The following is a 20432-nucleotide window of genomic DNA, read 5'->3' as shown; positions in this document are numbered from 1 at the left end:
TTCCAGATACATTTGCAAGGTAAAACATCTTCCTGCAAAATTCCAGTCAAGTTCTACCAATATTCGGAATCTTCCAATGTGATCAACTTTCATCATTCTAAACCTTTAACTCAGGCCCAGTCTGTTAAATCTCTATTCATCAAACAACTTCCCCACCTCAGAAATTAACCAAGAGGATCCCCATTTCAATCATTCTGTCACCAGCTGGGGAGATGAGACCCATACACAATATTCAAGGTGTAATCATACTAAAGCTCTATAATTATTACTGACAGCCATCTTTCAGTGAACAAAAAATGGACTCTGAAATCTTCCACAAAACCTGCATAAATTAAGCACGTCTAGCAGTCAGAAGTGGGAGAACTCATCATGGAAAACATGGCACAAAATCTAAGCAAGCATTCTGCCTTCACAGAAGAGGATGCAAGTAACTTCCCAGAAAGGTGAAGAAACCAAACATCTAAAGAAGAGGAGCTAAAGGAAATCAGTACAATTAAGAAAGAGCGAGGGTGTAATTAATCGCACAAAGTTTATAAATCCCCAGTCCTCAATTAATATACCTCCAGGAATATTAAAGGAGATAATTTTATAGATTATGGAAGTGTTCCTACAGATTACAGGTTGGCAAATGCAACCATTATTTAAAACAGAAGTGAAACTGAACGAGACTTGGGTTCCTTTGCATACTGTCACTGGAAGCAAATACACTCCATGGCCAACTCATTAGATACACCTGTCACTGCAAATTTCTAATCAGCCTATCATGTGACAGCAACTCAATGCATAAAAGCCTACAAACATGGTCAAGTTCAGTTGCAGTTCAGACCAAACATCAGAATTGTGAAGAAATGTGATGGAAATGACTTTGACCATGGAATAACTGCTGGTGCCAGATGGTGTGGTTTGAGTATCTCAAAAACTGCTGATCCTCTGGGATTTCCATACACAAGTCTCCAGACCAGGGTTTCCAACCCTGGGGTCCATGGACCCTTTGCTTAATGGTATTGTCCATGGCATAAGGAGTTTGGGAACTCCTGCTCTAGGGTTTACAGACAGTGATGAGAAACACCAAAAAAAATCCAGTGAGCGGGAGTTCTGATAGAGCTCCGAGGAGAATGGCCAGAGTGTTCATGCTGACAGGAAGGTGACAGTAACTCAAATAACCATGTGACACAACAATGGTATGCAGAAAAGCACCTCTGAACTCACAACACATCAAACCTTGAGGTGGATGGGCTACAGCAGCAGAAGACCACAGCAGGTTCCACTCCTGTACCTAATAAAGTGGCCACTAAATTTATATGTGTACAGCAAGTTGTAGAGAAGGCCAATTGTGTGTTACCCTTCAAATGCAAGAGGATTTAAATAGGGGAAAATTTATCTTGCTAGAGTTATAGGTGGCCTCGGCAGGATAGGCTTTGAGTATCGTGTGCCATTTTGGTCTCTTTACTGAAGATATTCTTACTATAGACGAGTACAGGGCAGGTTCATCAGACTGAAACCTGGGAAGATGAGGCTGTCATGGTGGGAGAGATTAGGTTCACCAGGTTTATATTCACAAGAGTTCAGAAGAATGAGGAAGGATCTCATTGTAACCTAAAGCATTCTGTCAGAAAAAGGCAAGCAAGATGTGGGGAAGGATGTTTCCCTTGGCTGCGTATCTAGACTGAGGGATCAGAGTTTCCTGTTATGGGCCACAAAATTTAGGTCTGAAATGAAGAGTAATTGCTTTATTCAGAGACTCAGGAGGCCAAGTCACTGAATATATTAAAGTCAAAGTCAACGTTCCAATCCTTCCCCAGCAATGCTCCTCAGCCCTTTCTCCGTTATATTGATGACTGCATTGCTGTTTCATGCACCCATGGGGAGCTCAGTTTCACCAACTTTGTCTCTTCCACACTACCCTTAAAATCACCACCCATTTCTGACAACTCCCTCTCCTTTCTTGATCTCTTTGTCTCCATCTCTGGAGACAAAATGTCAACCATTATCTTTTACAAACCCACCAATTCCCACAGTTACCTTGGTTCTTCCACCCAGTCTCCTGTAAAAACGCTATTTCCTTTTCTCAGTTCCTTCATCTCCACCCTATCTGTTCCTTTCTAGGACATCAGAGATGTCCTCCTTTCTTCAAAGAAAGGGGTTTTGCTTCCTCCACCAGAGACGCTACCCTCACTCACATCTCTTCCATTGCCCAAACATTTGTGCTCACCCCATCTTTCTGCTGCCTTAACAGTGATAGAGTTCCTCTTGTCCTTAACTATCAACACATGAGCCTTCGCATCCAACACATCAGACTTCACAACTTCTACCATCTCTAAAGGAATCCTACCACTAAATATATCCTTACCTCCCCCTCTCCACTTTCTGCAGGGATTGCTCCCACCATGATTCCCTTGTCCATTCATCCTCCCCACCAATCTCCCTCCTGGCACTTATCCCTGCAAACGGCCATTCAGGGCCCAAACACTCCTTCCAGGTGAGGCAACACTTCACTCGTGAATCTGCTGAGGGTTGTCTATTGAGTCTGGTGCTCCCAATATGGCATCCTCTACATTGGTGAGACCTGTCGCAAATTGGGGACTGCTTCGTGAGCACCTCTGCTATCAGCCAAAAGCAGAACTTCCTGTTGGCCAAAGATTTTCATTCCAATATGTCAACCCAAGGCCTTCTCTTGTGCCAAGATGAGGTCACCCTCAAGGTCGAGAAACAACACCTTATATTCTGTCTAGGTCGCCTCCAATCTGATGGCATGAATATTGATTTCTCCTTCTGGTTAAAAAAAGTTCCTTCCCTTCTCCTTCTCTTCCCCACTCTGGTCTCTTACCTTTGCTCAACTGCCAATTACTTCTTCCCAGATCCCTTCTCCTATGGCCCACTCCCCTTTCCTATCAGATTCCTTCACCTCCAGCCCTTTATCTTTCCTCCCCAACTGGCTTCACCTGTCACCTTCAAGCTATCCTCCTTCTCCCCACCTCCCCCCGCAGCTTTTTATTCTGGTGTTTTCCCCTTCCTTTCCAGTCCTGAAGAAGGGGCTCAGCTCCAAATTTCAACTGTTTATTCATTTCCACAGATGCTGCCTGACCTGTTCAGCACCTCCAGCATTTTGTGTGTGTTGCAAAGTCAAAGTAAATTTATCAAAGTATGTATACAATATGTCCACCTTGAGAATCATTTTCCTGCAGGCATTTACAGGAAAATAAAGAAATAAAACAGAATTTATGAAAAACCATAAGACATAGAACAGAATAAGACCATTAAGTTTGTTCCACCGTTCCAGCTTGGCTGATTTATTATCCCTCTCAACACCATTCCTTTGCTTTCTCTCTGTAACCTTAGACGCCCTGATTAATCAAGAAGCTATCCAGCCCAGCGTCAAATATCCCCAATAACTTGGCCTCTACAGCCATCTGTGGCAATCAATTCTACTGATTCATGACCCTCTGGGTAAAGCAATTTCTCCACATCTCTGTTCTAGGTGGATGCCCCTATATTCTGAGGTTGTAAAAACAAACTGAGAACTATAAATAATAAAGACTGACAAACAACCAAAGTTCAAAATAAGACATATTGTACAAATAATAAAAAAGTAGATAAATAATACTGAGAACACGAGTTGTAAAATCTTTGAAAATGAGTCTGTAGGTTGTATCAAAGAGGAAGATATATAAATTCCTAAATGAAACGAGCACCTTAGTGCATGAGAGCAGACATAATTGTATTTAGACTGATGATTAGTTGTGATTATATTGAAATACAGAACAGGCCTGAAGGGCTGAATGGCCTTTCCTTGCTTAGTTTTTTTGTGCATGTTATGCCTATTTCCACATACTATAAATTTTCAAGCAGACAGGGTCAACGTACTGATTGCTTTCCTTTCTGCTTGATGTACTTGCTTATTAACTTTCAGTAATTTGCATCGAACACTTCAGGAGTCTATGGATCCTTCATCAGGTCAGACGTGGCATCGGTTCTACAGGCAGAAGTCCCAACATCTGTGCTGGGAAATCTAGTAAATCATTCCCTGCTACTGGACTTTTGAGAAGACCAGCCACAAAAAGCAGCAGCAAAGTTTGGCCAGGATTTCTGCCCAAATCCTGAAACCTGCTGGCAATTAGTCTCAGAAGTTTGGCAAAGAGTGCCTGGAATTTCATGGCACACTATAGCCCATTTACCCAAAAAACTGCAATGACAGTCCATTAGAAACTCAGTTACATAAAATATAACATTTTGGTTAACTCCTAGCTGCCCTCTGCAATGTTCCAGAAAACAATTCAGTTCTCAGAAACTTATGTAAAAGCCACTAAGAATAAAACCATTCAGTATGGTGTCGACTAATCTGTCCTGGGTTTCATTCTTCTTCTGCACAACTTCCCCATAATCTTCAATCCCTGATCTTTCAAAAAGTGATCTACTTCATATAATTCTTTCCTGAAGAATTAAAATACCCAAATCCTGACGCATAGTTAAATAGTTACCTCACAAGGTGAAAGATGAGTCGCTCCAGTGTGTTGATATGAGTTCGCGACAACTGATCAATTATTGAATAAACACCTTGAATCATTTCCTTTCGGTCTTGTAGACCTATGAACAAAGAAAACAACTTTTAACTCTGCAAAAGCCACATTGTAAGCACGTATCAGGACTAGAGAGTTGCAATTATGACAAATTCTATTAACATATTCTAAAATTCTTCACCAAACAGATCAAGAAGATTCCAGGTTAGGTCTTTATTCCCTGGAGCATAGGAGAGTAAAGAGAGATTTGACAGAACAACACAAAATTATGAGGTTGGGTAAAACTAGACCTTGAGGTTATAGGTTTAGGGTGAAAGGTGAAATATTTAAGGAGAACCTGAGGGTGACCTTCACTCAGAGGTTGGCAAGAGTGTGGAACAAGAAGGGGTGGATATGGGTTCTATTTCAACATTTCAGAGAAATTTGGATAGATACATCGACAGGATTGGTATGGAGGGCTAGGTTCAGATGTGGTTGATGGAACTAGGCAGAATAATAGTTTGGCATGGACTTGGTGAACCGGAGAGCCCGTTTCTGCACTCTACCACCCTATGACTCTAGGTGCTATTTGTGGTGTGTGATGAACTAGTTTATTAAAAGCAGCAGCACAATACATTTACACTTACCCCGAGATAAGAACTGGAGAATTAACCATTTCCATTTTTATACTACTAACTTGCAAGTCCTGATTAAAGAAATGATCATTAATGAAATCATCTTTAAGAAATGGTCTTGAATGAGGAGAGAGGATGGAATGGCATTTTGCTGAATCTGTGAAAAGCAAGAGTTGGGTCCAAAACTGTTCCAGTGTCATGGCTGCTTTTGAAGTCTAGCCACTGCTGTAACACAAGCAAGGCACCCATTTTTATTTATTTACTTATTTCGAGATCCAGTGCAGAACAGGCTCTTCTGGCCCAACGAGCTGCACTGCCCAGCAACCCACCTATTTAACTCCCTGCCTAATCACAGGCCATATCTTCGGACTGGGTGAGGAAACCGAACACCTGGAAGAGACCCACTCCTTACAGACGGTGGCAGGAACTGAACCTGAGATGCTGGCACTGTAAAGTGTTATGCTAACTGCCACACTACTGTGCCGTCCCACAAAGCAAGATTTTTTGCACAAAACAACATTTTCTTTAACAATCAATCTCTCAATGGCATTCACTGAAGCAAAAATCTTATCCAAAATGAGAGAGCTTGCTGCTTTTTTATTCTCAAAATGATTTATTCAATATTAACCTAGTTCCTCAGTCCAATCACAGTCCAACCTTCAAAAGCTTTTTCCAAAATCTCAACTGTACTAAACAATTTTCCACTGATTCAGTGCTTCTCTCCATACACCCAATCTCCTCAAATATACGTAACACTGACAGTCATTAAGTATTTGTCTTGGTACCTTTAATCTAGAATTGTTATCTTAAACTCAGTAGTTTAAAACCTCCCTCTGAGTTTTTGACTCCTCTCTCTTCTATTCCTTCTCTTCTGCTCAATCTTTCTTCATACTCAGCCCAAGAGCAAACTGTGAAAAACCGTTATCAAAGGGACAGTAAATGTAAAATGATACACTACAATATCATTTTTATGGCCATATCCTGAAACACCTGATGGAACCTTCACTCAACACTTTATCCAACAACAAAATTACTTCTTCAGAAATATATTGGACTTCACCCCATAATATTTCATTTTAACGAAGTCCAACTAACTGAGGCAAAATTATACATCCCACTCACCCAGAAATTTATTTTACTGACACAAAGAATCAATCAATGCAGTATTACTAGTCTACTGGAAAAGACTAGGTATTTAACAGTTTCTTTTTAAATAGAATTCTTATATTGTACAAAATGATTCTATCCATTTCTGTAATCCATGGAGAACTGGGATTAAAACCTGTACTTACCCATTGCACGCAGAATCTCATCATAAAGTTCATAGGTCATTAGAGGGTTAGGAAGATCTCGCAACCACTGCTTGAACACACTGGCAATAACGTGAATGTTATACTCATCCAAATTCATGCTGTTAATATCTGCAGAGAAAATTTACAGTCAGTTCTAGAATAGCTGTCATGTAATTCCCTCTCAACCTTGTACTAATGAAACTATGAGGTTTGTAGACTTATAGTACAGTATTTAGTACACATCTCCACTACCATTCTGAAGGGAATGGTGAGCTTTCTTCCAGTCCACATGGTGAAGTGCTCCCAAAATGTAATCACATTTGTATAATTTTCAACTAGCAAAAATAAAATACTGAAATGTACCCTGTCATTATTAATATGTGTTATAATGCTTGAAATCAAACAATTCTCAGCTATAGAAATTTCCTTTTAAATTCACAGATACACAAGGAATCTGTCACTACATGCACTCCATTGGTCGGTATTCCTTACCTGTGTCCAGGCCTTGTTTCAACTCCTTAATTTTGTTGGTCGATCCTGACTTCCTATAAATTCCCTCAGTGTACAGGCCATGCATTTCAATGTAATTGATTAGCTTCTCCACCACAAGTGGCACTGTCCTCTCGTCGTTGGTTAGACGAGAGACTTCCACTCCAAACTGCCGAGATGATAGCTCAGGTTCATACTGCATTAATAAAAAAAAAGGGTCAGGCCATAGAGCAGCTGAATGTGTTGTGTTCAAATGCCCCAAATGAGTCAAATATGCGCCGTCCAGTATCAAACAAGTCATTGATTTATTCAGATACATCACAGTAACAGGCCCTTCCAGCCCAATGATCCCATGCCACTCAATTACACCATGTGACCAATTTACCATGTGACCAATTTACCTACTAAGCAATACATCTTTGGAATGTGGGAGGAAACCCACGCAGGAATTGAACCAAGGTTACTTGCGCTGTAGTAGTGTTACGTTAACCAATACACAACCTTGCTGCAATAAGGAGAAAACTCAAACTTTCACCTGCAGTCTGTTAACTCAACTGCCAATGGAACTATAACAAGTCTCAGCAGTCATGGATAGAAAATAATAAACCAGCCACAGACCTTCAGAATATTGTAGTGTACGTATCAGACAATATACTGTACATAGTTCAAAGAAGATGATCAAAATATGTATATGTCATCATATACTACCCCGAGATTCATTTTCTTGTGGGCATTCAAAGTAGATACCAAGAAACACCTTAGAATCAAAGAAAAACGACACACTGATGTGCAAAAGAAGACAAACTGAGCAAGTACACTATCGAATACATGCATACATACAATTGAAAACATGAGATGTAAAGTCCTTGAAAGTGACTCCATAGGTTGTGGAATCAGTTCATTGTTGAGGTGAGTGAAGTTATCCACACTAGTTCAGGAGTCTGATGGTTATAGGGTAATAACTGTTCTTGAACCCTGGTGGTATGGTACTTAAAGGTTCCTGTACCTCCTTCCTGATGGCAGCAGTAAGAAAAGAGCATGGTCTGGGCGGTGGGGAAGTAAAGTAATAAACCAGCCACAGGTCTTCAGAATAATGCAGTTGTACGCAAGTGACAAAGAACATAGTTGTGCTTATATAGGCATTAAATTAACATGTGTCTGCCAGTGCTCACCATCCAAAGAATAGCATGACCAATACAGCAATGTATATTAGCCTCCCAAAATCAATGGTTTTGGGCAGGATGGGAGAAAATAGAAAGAAAAATATAAAATTCCGGAAGTACTTAAAAGGTGAACTGACATCTGTGGGGCAACAAGAGAATCAAAATATCAGGAAAAAGTTCCTTCACTGCTGATGGTGGTGAAGCTGATCAACAAAGGAAGCCAGGACCCAGAATCCAGACACCTGGGTTTAAATCTGACTTTATCATCTGTAATTCTGTGGAGAGAAAGGGATTGGGGCAAACAGAAACCCTTTTCATCCCAAGTCATTGGCCACACACAAAAGAAAATTGTGTACATTGTACACATTGGCCACAAAAGAAAAATCTTGCTTTTGTTGATCAGAACTGAATTCACTTCCCAGATTTTCAGCTACACACCTACACTAATGGCAGCTTAATATCAGTTGACCTAACGTGTAATTGAGGTGTAGGAGGAAACAAGAGTGCTCATGCAGTCAAAGAGAAAATACTCAAATTCCACAGACAGCACCATGGTCAAAATCGGACTTGAGTCACTGCGGATGTGTGGCAGTAACACTGTTCAGACCCAAGTGGCATCATCAATAGCGCCATTAAACAGCACTCACTCACAAGAACCTGCTCAAGATGCCCAGTGTGGACTTCACTTGCATTACTTGGATCCCATATCACCACAGCTTTGGTCCAAACATTGATCACAAAATCAAGCTATGTTGGTCAAGTCCTTGACAGCTCTGACACTGATTTTCTGGCTGACTCCAGTGTTTTGGGGCTATGCTAATACAGAATGGAACAGGCACTCATTACAATTATTGTGCTGAAACTGGAGTTTGGAGGTAATTCCCTTTTTATGAAAATGAATTATTGAGCTGTTATAACAGCCATGCTAACAGTGTAATTTATAGGAACTCTTAATTTTCAAATTAGTTTCACTTACAATCAAGGCTTTTAATTCTTCTTCTAATTAAAAAGAACAAACTTTTGCAGATTTAAATTGTTTTCTCTTTTTGTAACATAAAGGAGTGTTGACTAAACCAGTACCATAGATCGTGACAAATGTATGCCCTCTACACTTACTACTTACAGGTTTTTATATAATTGAAAGCGTTAAAGGGATCTGAGGAAATATTTTTTCACTTGGGGGATATCAAGTCTCTCTCTCTCTCCCCCTCTCTGTACTGGGGTGGTGGTAGAGTCAGATACATTAGGGACATTGAAGAAACTCAGGTAGGCAAATGGATGAAAGGAAAAATGATGGTGATGTGGGAGGTAAGGATGAAATTGATCTTACAGTAGATTAAAATGCCAGCACAATATGATGGGCCAAAGGGCCTGTATAGTACTGTAATGTTCTATGATCTATATTCTAGTTGTAATCTACTTGAGGTGAAGGCAGGTATTCTCACATTTGAAAAGTATCTAGACAAGCACTTGAATTGACAAGGTGTACAAGGCTACTGATAAAGAACAAGTAAATGACATTAGTATATTCAGGTATTTGAGAGTCAAGCATGTGCATGATGGGCCAAAGAGTCTGCTCCTGTACTGTATGCCTCTATGACTTTCCCTAAACAATGATTATTATTTAACAATGCAAACTTGACACTTACATAGCACACCATTAAAAAAAATCAAAATTATGCCAGTAGTGTGGCAGTTAAGCGACACTATTACAGCTCAGGGTGTTGGCATTATCTGTCCGTAATCTGTACGTCCTTCCTGTGGAACGTGTGAGTTTTCTCCAGGTGCTCCAGTTTCCTCCCACAGTCCAAAGATGTACCTGTTTACTGATCATTGTAAATTGTCCCATGATTCAGTTAGGGTTAAATTGGGCTTGTCGGGGATGCTGGGGCAGCGTGGTCCAAAGGTGCTGTTCCGCGCAGTATTGCCAAACGAACTAAAAATAAAATAAAACTTCATACCTTTTTGGAGCATTTGATGTTGGTTTTCAAGCAGCACTTTTTATGGCAAGCATATCTACACACTGGAAAACAAAAGCAGGCTCACTTAATCATATGATCCTACACACAGAATCACGAAATCGATTAAACTATAACTGCAAAACAGCAAAACGTGTTAAGAGGCTGCCAGACTTCCCACCAGCATCAATACAGATAAATCAGGGACATTTAGTAATTAGAGAGTTACAGTATGATGGGAAAAATAGCTGGAATATTTTCCTCTGAAATTAGCTACCGGGCAGGGTTAGTAAGCCACTTCAGTGAACACTGCAAGTAGTTTTGTCGAAGCAGTTAAATGGATTGCAGACAACAATTAAGTGGAAATGGTAGAAGAGGAATCAATGAACAAGAATGCAATTTCTGTAACAAAAAGTCTCTTGGATGTGTTAAATTTTTCTGCAATACCCTCTGGGAACTTACACTTGCAGACACAAGCTCTTTCCATCATCCAGATGAGAGAAGAACAACATTCACAATAGGTAGGGATACTGTACTGTGTTGATTTGAAAATGTGACCATTATATTCTTCCACCTGTAATTAAGCACAGTTTGGTTGGTTCAATTATTCTGATTTCACAGTCAGCAGAACAGATTTTTAAAAATTGCACATCCTTTCTAAGCAATTCTGTGCTGTGGCACTGCCATTACACGGGACTTTACAGAAATAACCTACTTGAGAGGTAAAAACTTGGCCATCTATGGAGCAGTGTGCAGTAATAGTGATCGGAGAACCAACCGGTCAGGAAATGCATCATAGTTGCATTGACATTATTAAGGCAAATAGGAATTTTGTATGTATCAATGAGATCACCTTTTAACACTATAGAGTTTAGATGCCTAATCCCTCCTGTGTAACCAGTCCATTTCCGGTATCAACCGGCTTAATTCTTGCTGCATTCCCTCAATTACAAGTACATTGTGTGAGCCTACAATATTCAGGGTGCAGTCAGGCCACAATTCAAAATAATTTCACCAGCACATCTTTAATTTTGCATACCAATCCTCTCACAATAAAGGGCAAGATAATTGTTGCCTTCCTGGTAGCTTGTTGTAAATGCATATTAACTTTCAGTGATTCATGTTCAGGGACACCCAGGCCACTGCAAAAGTTTCACTTTAAAAAATGCCTATTTATTATTTTTCCCCTTACAAAAGGTGGATAAATTTTTATAATATTCCACTTGCCATGTTCTTGACCATTCACACAAACCAATCATCAATGGGAAATTTCAACTGTTTCACTCTCTAGAGCTACTTCTGACCTGCAGAGAACTTCTGGCCATTTCAGGTTTCAAATATCTTCGGGTTTTGACTTTTCATTTATATGCTTATAAGTTTCTCTGCATCCTCTTCAGAACCACCAGTCACTAGGCTTCATATCATCAGTATGCCTGAACATAATATCACAGATTCCCTCTACTCCCCAAACACTGACACAGAATGACTGCATGGTGTGAAAGAACACTGGTCAATTGGTAAGTGGGGATCAAGGTTGGTTGCGACAGTTGAGGATTGATTCTCAGGGCAGTAATGCAAGAAATAGCTGTAGAGGCCAAGTCATTGAGTTCATTTTAAGCAGGCGTTGATAGGTTCTTGTTAAGCCAGGGTGTCAAATGTTATGGGGAGAAGGCACGAGAAGGGGGTTGAGAGGGATACTAAATCAGCCATGATTTATAACAAGCAGAATTGACAAAGGAGAGGCAGAGAATGTCATTTACTTGGATTTTCAGAGATCATTTGATAAGGTGCCACACATGAGGCTGCTTAACAAGATAAAATCCTATGGCGTTACAGGAAAGATTCTGGCATAGATAGAGGCATGGCGAACAGGCAGGAGGCAGCAAGTGAGAATAGAGGTATGGCTGCCAGTGAGTAGTGGTGCTCCTCAGGGGTCAGTATTGGGACCGCTACTTTTCACATTGTTTGTCAATGATTTGGATAATGGAATTGATGGCTTTGTGGTAAAGTTTGTGGATGAGACAAAGATAGATGGAGGGGCAGGTAGTGCTGAGGAAGCAATGCAGTTGTAGCAGGACTTAGACAAATTGGAAGAATGGGCAAAAAGGTTTCAAATTGAATACAGGTTTCCCCCGCCATCCGAAGGTAGAGCGTTCCTATGAAACGGTTCGCAAGCCGGAATGTCGTAAAGCAAAGAAGCAATTACCATTATTTATATGGGAAAAGTTTGTGAGCGTTTGCAGACCCAAAAATAACCTACCAAATCATGCCAAATAACACATAAAACCCAAAATAACAGTAACATATAGTAAAAGCAGGAATGATATGATAAATACACAGCCCATATAAAGTAGAAATATTTTTCCACAATCATTGCCTGAACTGTTCTCCATAGCAAAAAATCTCACGCAAGCACTGTTGGCAAAAACACGGCGCAAGCGCTCTCCAGTAACATTTAAGCTATGAAGCTGCCAAATCATACCAAATAACATATAAAATACACAGTCGATATAAAGTTGAAATAATGTATGTACAGTGTAGTATCACTTACTGGAATTGGGACAGCGCCGAGCACACTGATGATGGTATGTTAGGCTGAGTCGTCAGAGTTTGGGTTGTGCAGTGGCCCCCACCCTCCGGGCAGCGAATCGATACCAATCCGCAAAGCATGCAGGGGTACAGCGGTAGCCGGGAGGCACACAGCACATCTTTAAGGAAAAAGCCGAAATAAACAAGCTAATTAATTAAGGGCCGCCCGGCACGTCATTGTCAGCCCAGATCAGAGGCGACGCAATCAGCAGTTGCCCCTGATCTGGGCCGACAATTACGTGCCGGGTGGCACCTAATTAGTTAGCTTGTTTATTTCGGTTTTTTTCTTAAAGACGAGCTGGGTGCCTCCCGGCTACCACTGCATTCTCTGCGAATCGGTATCTGTCCGCAGCCTGGGGGTTGGGGTGATGGGACACTGGGGTGTCATCTCATCATTGATCAGGGCAGGCAGGTCATGTTCTTCTATCTCTGCCTGCCTCGATGTCGAAGGTCGAGGTTTGTCGTCTGATGTGGAAGGTTTGCTTGACTGCTGAGCCTCGCGCATTTTTCTATCATACAGTTCTTTGTAAGGACTCAAACCATCTTGCAAATATGCACTAAACTGACGTACCTTTTCAAAATTAAAGTCATACTTTATCATTACTCATTCGGTTTCGATTGTTATCCTTTTTTCTTCCAATTGCATCAGCTCTTCATTTATCAGTTCTTGGTCATGGGATGTCAAAACCTCTTCAACATCATCTTTGTCAACTTCCATAAGCCAAACTCACTTTGTCCTTACTTCGTTCACCATGATCGAAACGCTTAATTATGTCCAGTTTTACGCTAAGTGTAACACCCTTACGAGCTCTTTCAGGCTTTTTCGATACCTTAGAACTCATCTTGCAAACGGCTGTTCACAGGCATGTGTTAAGGCAAAGTCGGCGAGAATGCCATTCTGAATCTGGGGGAGAGTGGCTGCTCAGGGCGCGCGCTGCCTTTTATCGCGCGCTGCTTTTTCCGCATGCTGCCTTTTTTCGTAACAGTGAAAACACCTTCTGTTAGCGAAAACAGGGAACTAATGTAGGTCTTTCGTAACAGTGAGGTTTCGTAAAGCGAACGTTCAAAAAGCAGGGGACATCTGTACAGTGTTGGGAAATGTATGATAATGCATTTTGGTAAAAGGAACAATAGTGCAGACTATTATCTAAATAGGGAGAAGGCTCAAACAACAGAGGTGAAGAAGGACAGGAGTTCTTGAGGAAGACTCCCAGGTTAACTTACAGGTTGAATCTGTGGTAAAGAAGGCAAATGCAATGTTGGCATTTATTTCAAGGGGAATAGAATATAAAGGAAGGAGATAATGCTGAGCCTTTATAAGACGCTAGTCAGGCTATACAGAGAGTATTGTCAACAGTTTTGGGTCCCTATCTTAGAAAGTATATGTTGTCACTGGAGAGAGTCTAGAGGTTCACAAGGATGATTTTGGGAATGAAGGGGTTAACATATGAAAAACATTTGGCAGCTTTGGGCCTGTACTCACCAGAATTTAGAATAATGCAGGCAGATCTCATTGAAACCTACCATATGCTGAAAGAACTAGATAGGGTGGATGTGGAGAGGATGTTTCCTATGGTGGGGGTATTCAGAACTAGGGGGTACAGCCTCAAAATTGAGGGGTGACCTTATAGAATAGAGGTAAGGAGGAATTTTTTTAGCCAGAGAGTAGTGAATCTGTGGAATGCTCTGCCACAGACTGTGGTAGAGGCCAAGTTCGTCAGTATCGTTAAGGCAGAAGTTAATAGTTTTCTGATCGGTCAGGGCATCAAAGAATATGGTAAGAAGGTAGGTGTATGGGGTTGAGTGGGATCTGTGATCAGCCATGATGGAATGGCAGAGTGGACTCGATGGGCTGAATGGCCTAATTCTGCCCCATGTCTTATGGTCTTATGAACTTATGAAATGATGGAGCAGACTCGATGGGCGAAATGGCCTAATTGTCCTATGGTAATCAAGGCCCAAACATTTTGCTTCAAAGACATACTTAAATAATGTCATAAGAAGATGCATAATTACACAGTGTTCAACTGTATTCACAAAAAACAGAAATGAAAGCAGCCCAAGTGTACACAGAACTATAACTTGATAACTTTTAGCTGTGGGCTGCTAGGTGGCAAATAACTAATGGGCATGTCTATGCCTGGCAATGGTCACCTCCAACAAGGAATTGGCCAATTACACACCTCAAGAGATTCTGGAATTCCAGAGCAATACACACAAGAAACTGGAGGAACGCAGTAGGTCAGACAGCATCCATGGAAATGAATAAACAGTCAAAGTTTTGGGCCGAAACCCTTCATCAGGACTGGAAAGAAAGGGGAAAGATTTCTCCCATAGTATCTTACCCCTTTTCATCACCCGCCTATCATCTCCCCTTGGTGCCCATCTCCCTGCACTTCTTCCCATGGTCTACTCCCTTCTCCATTTAGATTCCTTCTTCTCTAGTCCTTTACCTTTTCCACCTATCACCTCCCAGCCTCTTACTTCATCCCCGCCCCCCCCACCCATCTGGCTTCACCTTTCACCTTCCAGCTTGTCCTCCTTTCCCTCCCCCCACCTTTTTATTCTGGCATCTTCCCCCTTCCTTTCCAGTCCTGATGAAGGGTCTCGGCCCAAAATGTCGACTGTTTATTCATTTCCATAGACGCTGCCCAGCATTTTGAGTGTGTGGCGACTACATAACTTTAATGTTTAATAACATTAGCAGTGTTAAGTAACCCATCAGAAACATTTTGAGGGCTACCTCTGACAGCAAAAAAATTGGGCCAGTCACATTAATATAGTGGCTGTAAGAGCAGGTCACAGTCTGTTGTGTTACACCATGTATCCTCCTGATACCATAAGTCTTCCTACCACATAAAGGCACAAATGTATGATAAAATACTCTCCACTTGCCTCCAGCATCAAAACACACAAGGCTAACATTAATTTGGGCAAAACTGTCAACCTGATTGGACCCTATCCACCGCTCAAAACATTTTCCCCTCTATTGTTCTTAACAGAGTAGCTGTGTTAAACACATCCATATCAGGGGAAGGTGCAAAGTCAGATTAAAGAATACTTTGGGGCAAAGTGCATTTTGTTCAAATAATAAGGGCCCAGGATAAGGCTACTAATCTAAGTCTTCCTCAGAAACAAACCATTTCAAAATTAAATACTATGAAAAGGTTCCTCAAGGTTTCAAGCCAGGAGAGGTAGTGGGATAAGCTCCCACCCACCATCTATTAATACTCCTAATGGTGTGCATCACAAATAGCCTCTGACAACCAAGTCTAGCTCTGGGCCTTCAGATGTGGCTTGGCTACTGAGCCCGGCAGAAATATTTCCACTGACATGAGAAGGAGCTAAGGCGGGTTACTGGCACCTTAAAAAACCAGTCGCTTTGGGCAGATGGGGCTCATCAGCCATGGTTGAAAGCTCATCTAGAAGAAAAACTCTGATCTCAAACCTCCGCTGTATCCACAGGAGGAAGGCTTCGGGAGTAAACACCAAGGACAAATCCAGGGCTGGAGTCCCTAAGGCAGTGTTATGTTGAGTTCAAAGCTGCCTGGCAACTCCTAAGACTATTGATGTGCCTGCTGTTCTTTTGGATTCATCATCTGCGTGGACAGGAAGAGCCTGCTGCATGAGCAGCTGCTTGCTCTCCATATCGTACTGCCCTGACTTGTGTATGACAGCGAGGACACAATATACATGGTTGACCCCCACCAACAGAGGGCCTCATAGGAAACAAGGGAAGAGGATTTAACACTGAACAGCTGCAATCAATAAAGCAGTACTAATGTCCATTCAATTGTTAAATCAAGACATTAAGCTCCTGTGAAATGACATAAATTGTTCCATGTAACAGCTTTGTAAACTGTGTCAAGGTTAAGTTTGTATGCTAACTACCACTGACTATTTTACAAGCAGAATGAGCTCAGCTTTTCCTCATAGCTGACAAACTGCTGAACTTTCTACTCAGCAGAATAAGGCAACATTTCCCATGACAGCAACAAAATGAGGTTCACAGATGGGGAAATGGAGGTGACAAACTGCAAGCCATGAAGAAAATAGGGCAATGAGACAAGAAAAACAACTGTTAGCCTTGGTATTTTCTCTCTTTCCTGTGTGCAATTAGTATCTTTCACATGCACTTAACAAGTACAAACAAAGAATTTGTGTTTTGTGGCTCAAATTGCCACTTTAAAAGATTTATGTAATAAACATATTAGTACAGCTATGAGAACATCTTTGAAAGAAATAAAATTGAAGCATTTGACCAATATTGCCCGATGTCAACACAAATACACACAAAATGCTGGAGGAACCCAGCAGATCAGGCAGCATCAGTACAGATTAAACAGAAAACATTACGGACCATTTATTCCTCTCCACAGATGCTGCCTGACTTGTTGAGCTCCTCCGATATTTTGTGTGTGTTACTCTGAGTTTCCAGCATCTGCACTACCTTTCGTGTTAGACACTAATGATCAGTTTGAGAACAGGGATGAGTAACATGCCTCCACAATTAGGGCCATTGCAACCTGAAAAAATAAAGAACTAAAATGGGAAAGTAGCTCCAAGGAAACATGACCCACACAATACATCAGCACATACAGTAAATACAAAGTGTCAGCACTACTCAAATTCAGAGGGTGGGTACAAAGGGGACATGGGACAACCTGCAATTGTTGCAGTGGAATTAGTTGCAGTGTAATGTTATAGAATACAAGATTTGTTTCTCAGAACCAAGCACAGGACAGATAATTAGGAGAATTAGATTACTTACGATATCAGTTTCTTTCTTCCGTCTCTTCTTTCTTTCATTTTTTTGTACCTGAAGAATAAATTTGAATTTTGAAATGAGTAGATATGTATGAGCAGGCACACAACCAAATTCTCAATTCTCAGCAACATATATCCAAAAAGGAAAAAAATCAAAGGTCTACATCCAACTGAAAATATACTGCACTGTTAGAATGAACAGATAGCTAAAACTGTATCTCTTTTCAAACACACAATATACTCTCCTCTCTGAATGGTTGCATTTTGAGGATCAACAATACTTTCCTCTTTAAGAGGGTGGGTCTTGAAGATCAACATCACTGAAGATATTCAGTAGCTTCCAGTAATGTTATACAGGTGAGAGTTAATTTTTTCAAATCAAAAAATTTGCTATCAGAGCAGATAGTCAACAGTAAGATGGTGGTGTGCTTGGGCATAGTGGCCTCTCTGGGTCCAAATAAAAGTGCAATTGTTTGTCCTTTATGATTTTTTTATGATTGCAAGACAATGCTGGATATTAAAAACATCAAGTACGGCAGGCCTAGCCCACTAGCGAGTTGCAAGATAGTGATGGAGCGAGACTTATTGTGCACCATGTTGTACCCTGCTTCAGCCACCCAAGCAGTGCACGATCCAAGAAATGCAAATCATTGGCTTTGATGTTTTCCTTGTGATTGCAAGATTGGTAGTGTAGAATAATGCGTGTTCAATTCACTAGTTCATCAGCAAGACCAACGGCGGGGGTGCTCTGCTGTCTCATTTGTTGCCCAGACGAGACCCCCATGCCTTGGAGTCAGCTGTTACGGCTGCTGAGGAAGGAGACGCCAGAGCTGGCTGTGTGCTGCTGGATTCCATGCTGGGTTGGTGGCTGGTCCCTCTGTCGGGGCTGCTCTCCAGTGCTTGCTCAGTGGAAGACAAGCATTTGTCTGCAGTTTCACTGCACAATATGAGGAACTGCTGCAGGCTGTTCCAGCTCCGGGACAACATCCATGCACCATCACTCAGGGACAGATTATTTTCTTTTTATATATATTTTTGTAACTGTATGTTCTTCTGCTATCATAATTATATGTGCTGTGTGTGACTGTTGTACTGTGCATTGCATCGTGGCCCCAGAAGAATGATGTTTCATCTTACTGTATTCCTGTGTATGGTTGAACGACAATTAAGCTCATCTTGAACTTGATCTGCCAGCTCAAACAATAAGAGTAAATGAAGTACAATGTTGGAAAATGTATGGTTATGCGCTTTGGCAGAAAAAATAAACGGGCAGACTATTATTCAAATGGGGAAAGAATTCGAAGTTCTGAGATGCAACGGGACTTGGGAGTCCTCGTACAGGATACCCTTAAAGTTAACCTCCAGGTTGAGTCAGTAGTGAAGAAGGCAAATGCAATGTTAGAAACATAGAACATAGGTGCAGGAGTAGGCCATTCGGCCCTTCGAGCCTGCACCGCCATTCAGTATGATCATGGCTGATCATCCAACTCAGAACCCTGTACCAGCCTTCCCTCCATACCCCCTGATCCCTTTAGCCACAAGGGCCATATCTAACTCCCTCTTAAATATAGCCAATGCACTGGCCTCAACTGTTTCCAGTGGCAGACAATTCCACAGATTCACCATTCTCTGTGTGAAGAAGGTTTTCCTAATCTCGGTCCTAAAAAGCTTCCTCTTTATCCTCAAACTGTGACTCCTCGTTCTGGACTTCCCCAACATCGGGAACAATCTTCCTCCATCTAGCCTGTCCAATCCCTTTAGGATTTTATACGATTCAATCAGATCCCCCTTCAATCTTCTAAATTCCAGCGAGTATAAGCCTAGTTCATCCAGTCTTTCATCATATGAAAGTCCTCCCATCCCAGGAATCAATCTGGTGAACCTTCTTTGTACTCCCTCTATGGCAAGGATGTCTTTCCTCAGATTAGGGGACCAAAACTGCACAGAATACTCCAGGTGTGGTCTCACCAAGGCCTTGTACAACTGCAGTAGTACCTCCCTGCTCCTGTACTCGAATCCTCTTGTTATAAATGCCAGCATACCATTCGCCTTTTTCACCGCCTGCTGGACCTGCATGCCCACTTTCAATGACTGGTGTACAATGACACCCAGGTCTCGTTGCACCTCCCCTCTTCCTAATCAGCCACCATTCAGATAATAATCTGTTTTCCTGTTTTTGCCACCAAAGTGGATAACTTCACATTTATCCACATTAAATTGCATCTGCCATGAATTTGCCCACTCACCTAACCTATCCAAGTCACCCTGCATCCTCTTAGCATCCTCCTCACAGCTAACACCGCTGCCCAGCTTTGTGTCATCCGCAAACTTGGAGATGCTGCATTTAATTCCCTCATCCAAGTCATTAATATACATTGTAAACAACTGGGGTCCCAGCACTGAGCCTTGCGGTGCCCCACTAGTCACTGCCTGCCATTCTGAAAAGGTCCCGTTTATTCCCACTCTTCGCTTCCTGTCTGCCAACCAATTCTCTATCCACATCAATACCTTACCCCCAATACCGTGTGCTTTAAGTTTGCACACTAATCTCCTGTGTGGGACCTTGTCAAAAGTCTTTTGAAAATCCAAATATACCACATCCACTGGTTCTCCCCTATCCACTCTACTAGTTACATCCTCAAAAAATTCTATGAGATTCGTCAGACATGATTTTCCTTTCACAAATCCATGCTGACTTTGTCCGATGATTTCACCGCTTTCCAAATGTGCTGTTATCACATCTTTGATAACTGACTCCAGCATTTTCCCCACCACCGATGTTAGGCTAACTAGTCTCTAATTCCCCGGTTTTTCTCTCCCTCCTTTTTCAAAAAGCGGGGTTACATTAGCCACCCTCCAATCCTCAGGAACTAGTCCAGAATCTAAAGAGTTTTGAAAAATTATCACTAATGCATCCACTATTTCTTGGGCTACTTCCTTAAGCACTCTGGGATGCAGACCATCTGGCCCTGGGGATTTATCTGCCTTGGCATTCATTTCTAGAGGAATAGAGTATAGGAGCAGGGATGTGATGTTGAGGCTC

General features: G+C 41.6%; 1 protein-coding gene across 6 annotated transcripts in view; it reads right to left on the bottom strand.

Annotated features, from left to right (window-relative positions):
• The window catches only part of myo9aa (myosin IXAa), a 366573-nt gene that overhangs the window by 22810 nt on the left and 323331 nt on the right, over positions 1 to 20432 (bottom strand). For all 6 annotated transcript variants that reach the window (XM_063071043.1, XM_063071045.1, XM_063071047.1 and 3 more), the window contains 6 exons: positions 17394 to 17441; positions 10496 to 10607; positions 10037 to 10098; positions 6916 to 7108; positions 6424 to 6552; positions 4479 to 4584 (listed from right to left, as the gene is read on the bottom strand). In XM_063071043.1, coding sequence (XP_062927113.1) covers positions 4479 to 4584; positions 6424 to 6552; positions 6916 to 7108; positions 10037 to 10098; positions 10496 to 10607; positions 17394 to 17441 — 650 coding nt within the window. The remainder of the gene's footprint in view (positions 1 to 4478; positions 4585 to 6423; positions 6553 to 6915; positions 7109 to 10036; positions 10099 to 10495; positions 10608 to 17393; positions 17442 to 20432) is intronic.

The sequence above is a fragment of the Mobula hypostoma genome, chromosome 18, assembly GCF_963921235.1.
Source record: "Mobula hypostoma chromosome 18, sMobHyp1.1, whole genome shotgun sequence".
NCBI lineage: Eukaryota > Metazoa > Chordata > Chondrichthyes > Myliobatiformes > Myliobatidae > Mobula > Mobula hypostoma.
This window is presented reverse-complemented; position numbering and strand designations above follow the sequence as displayed.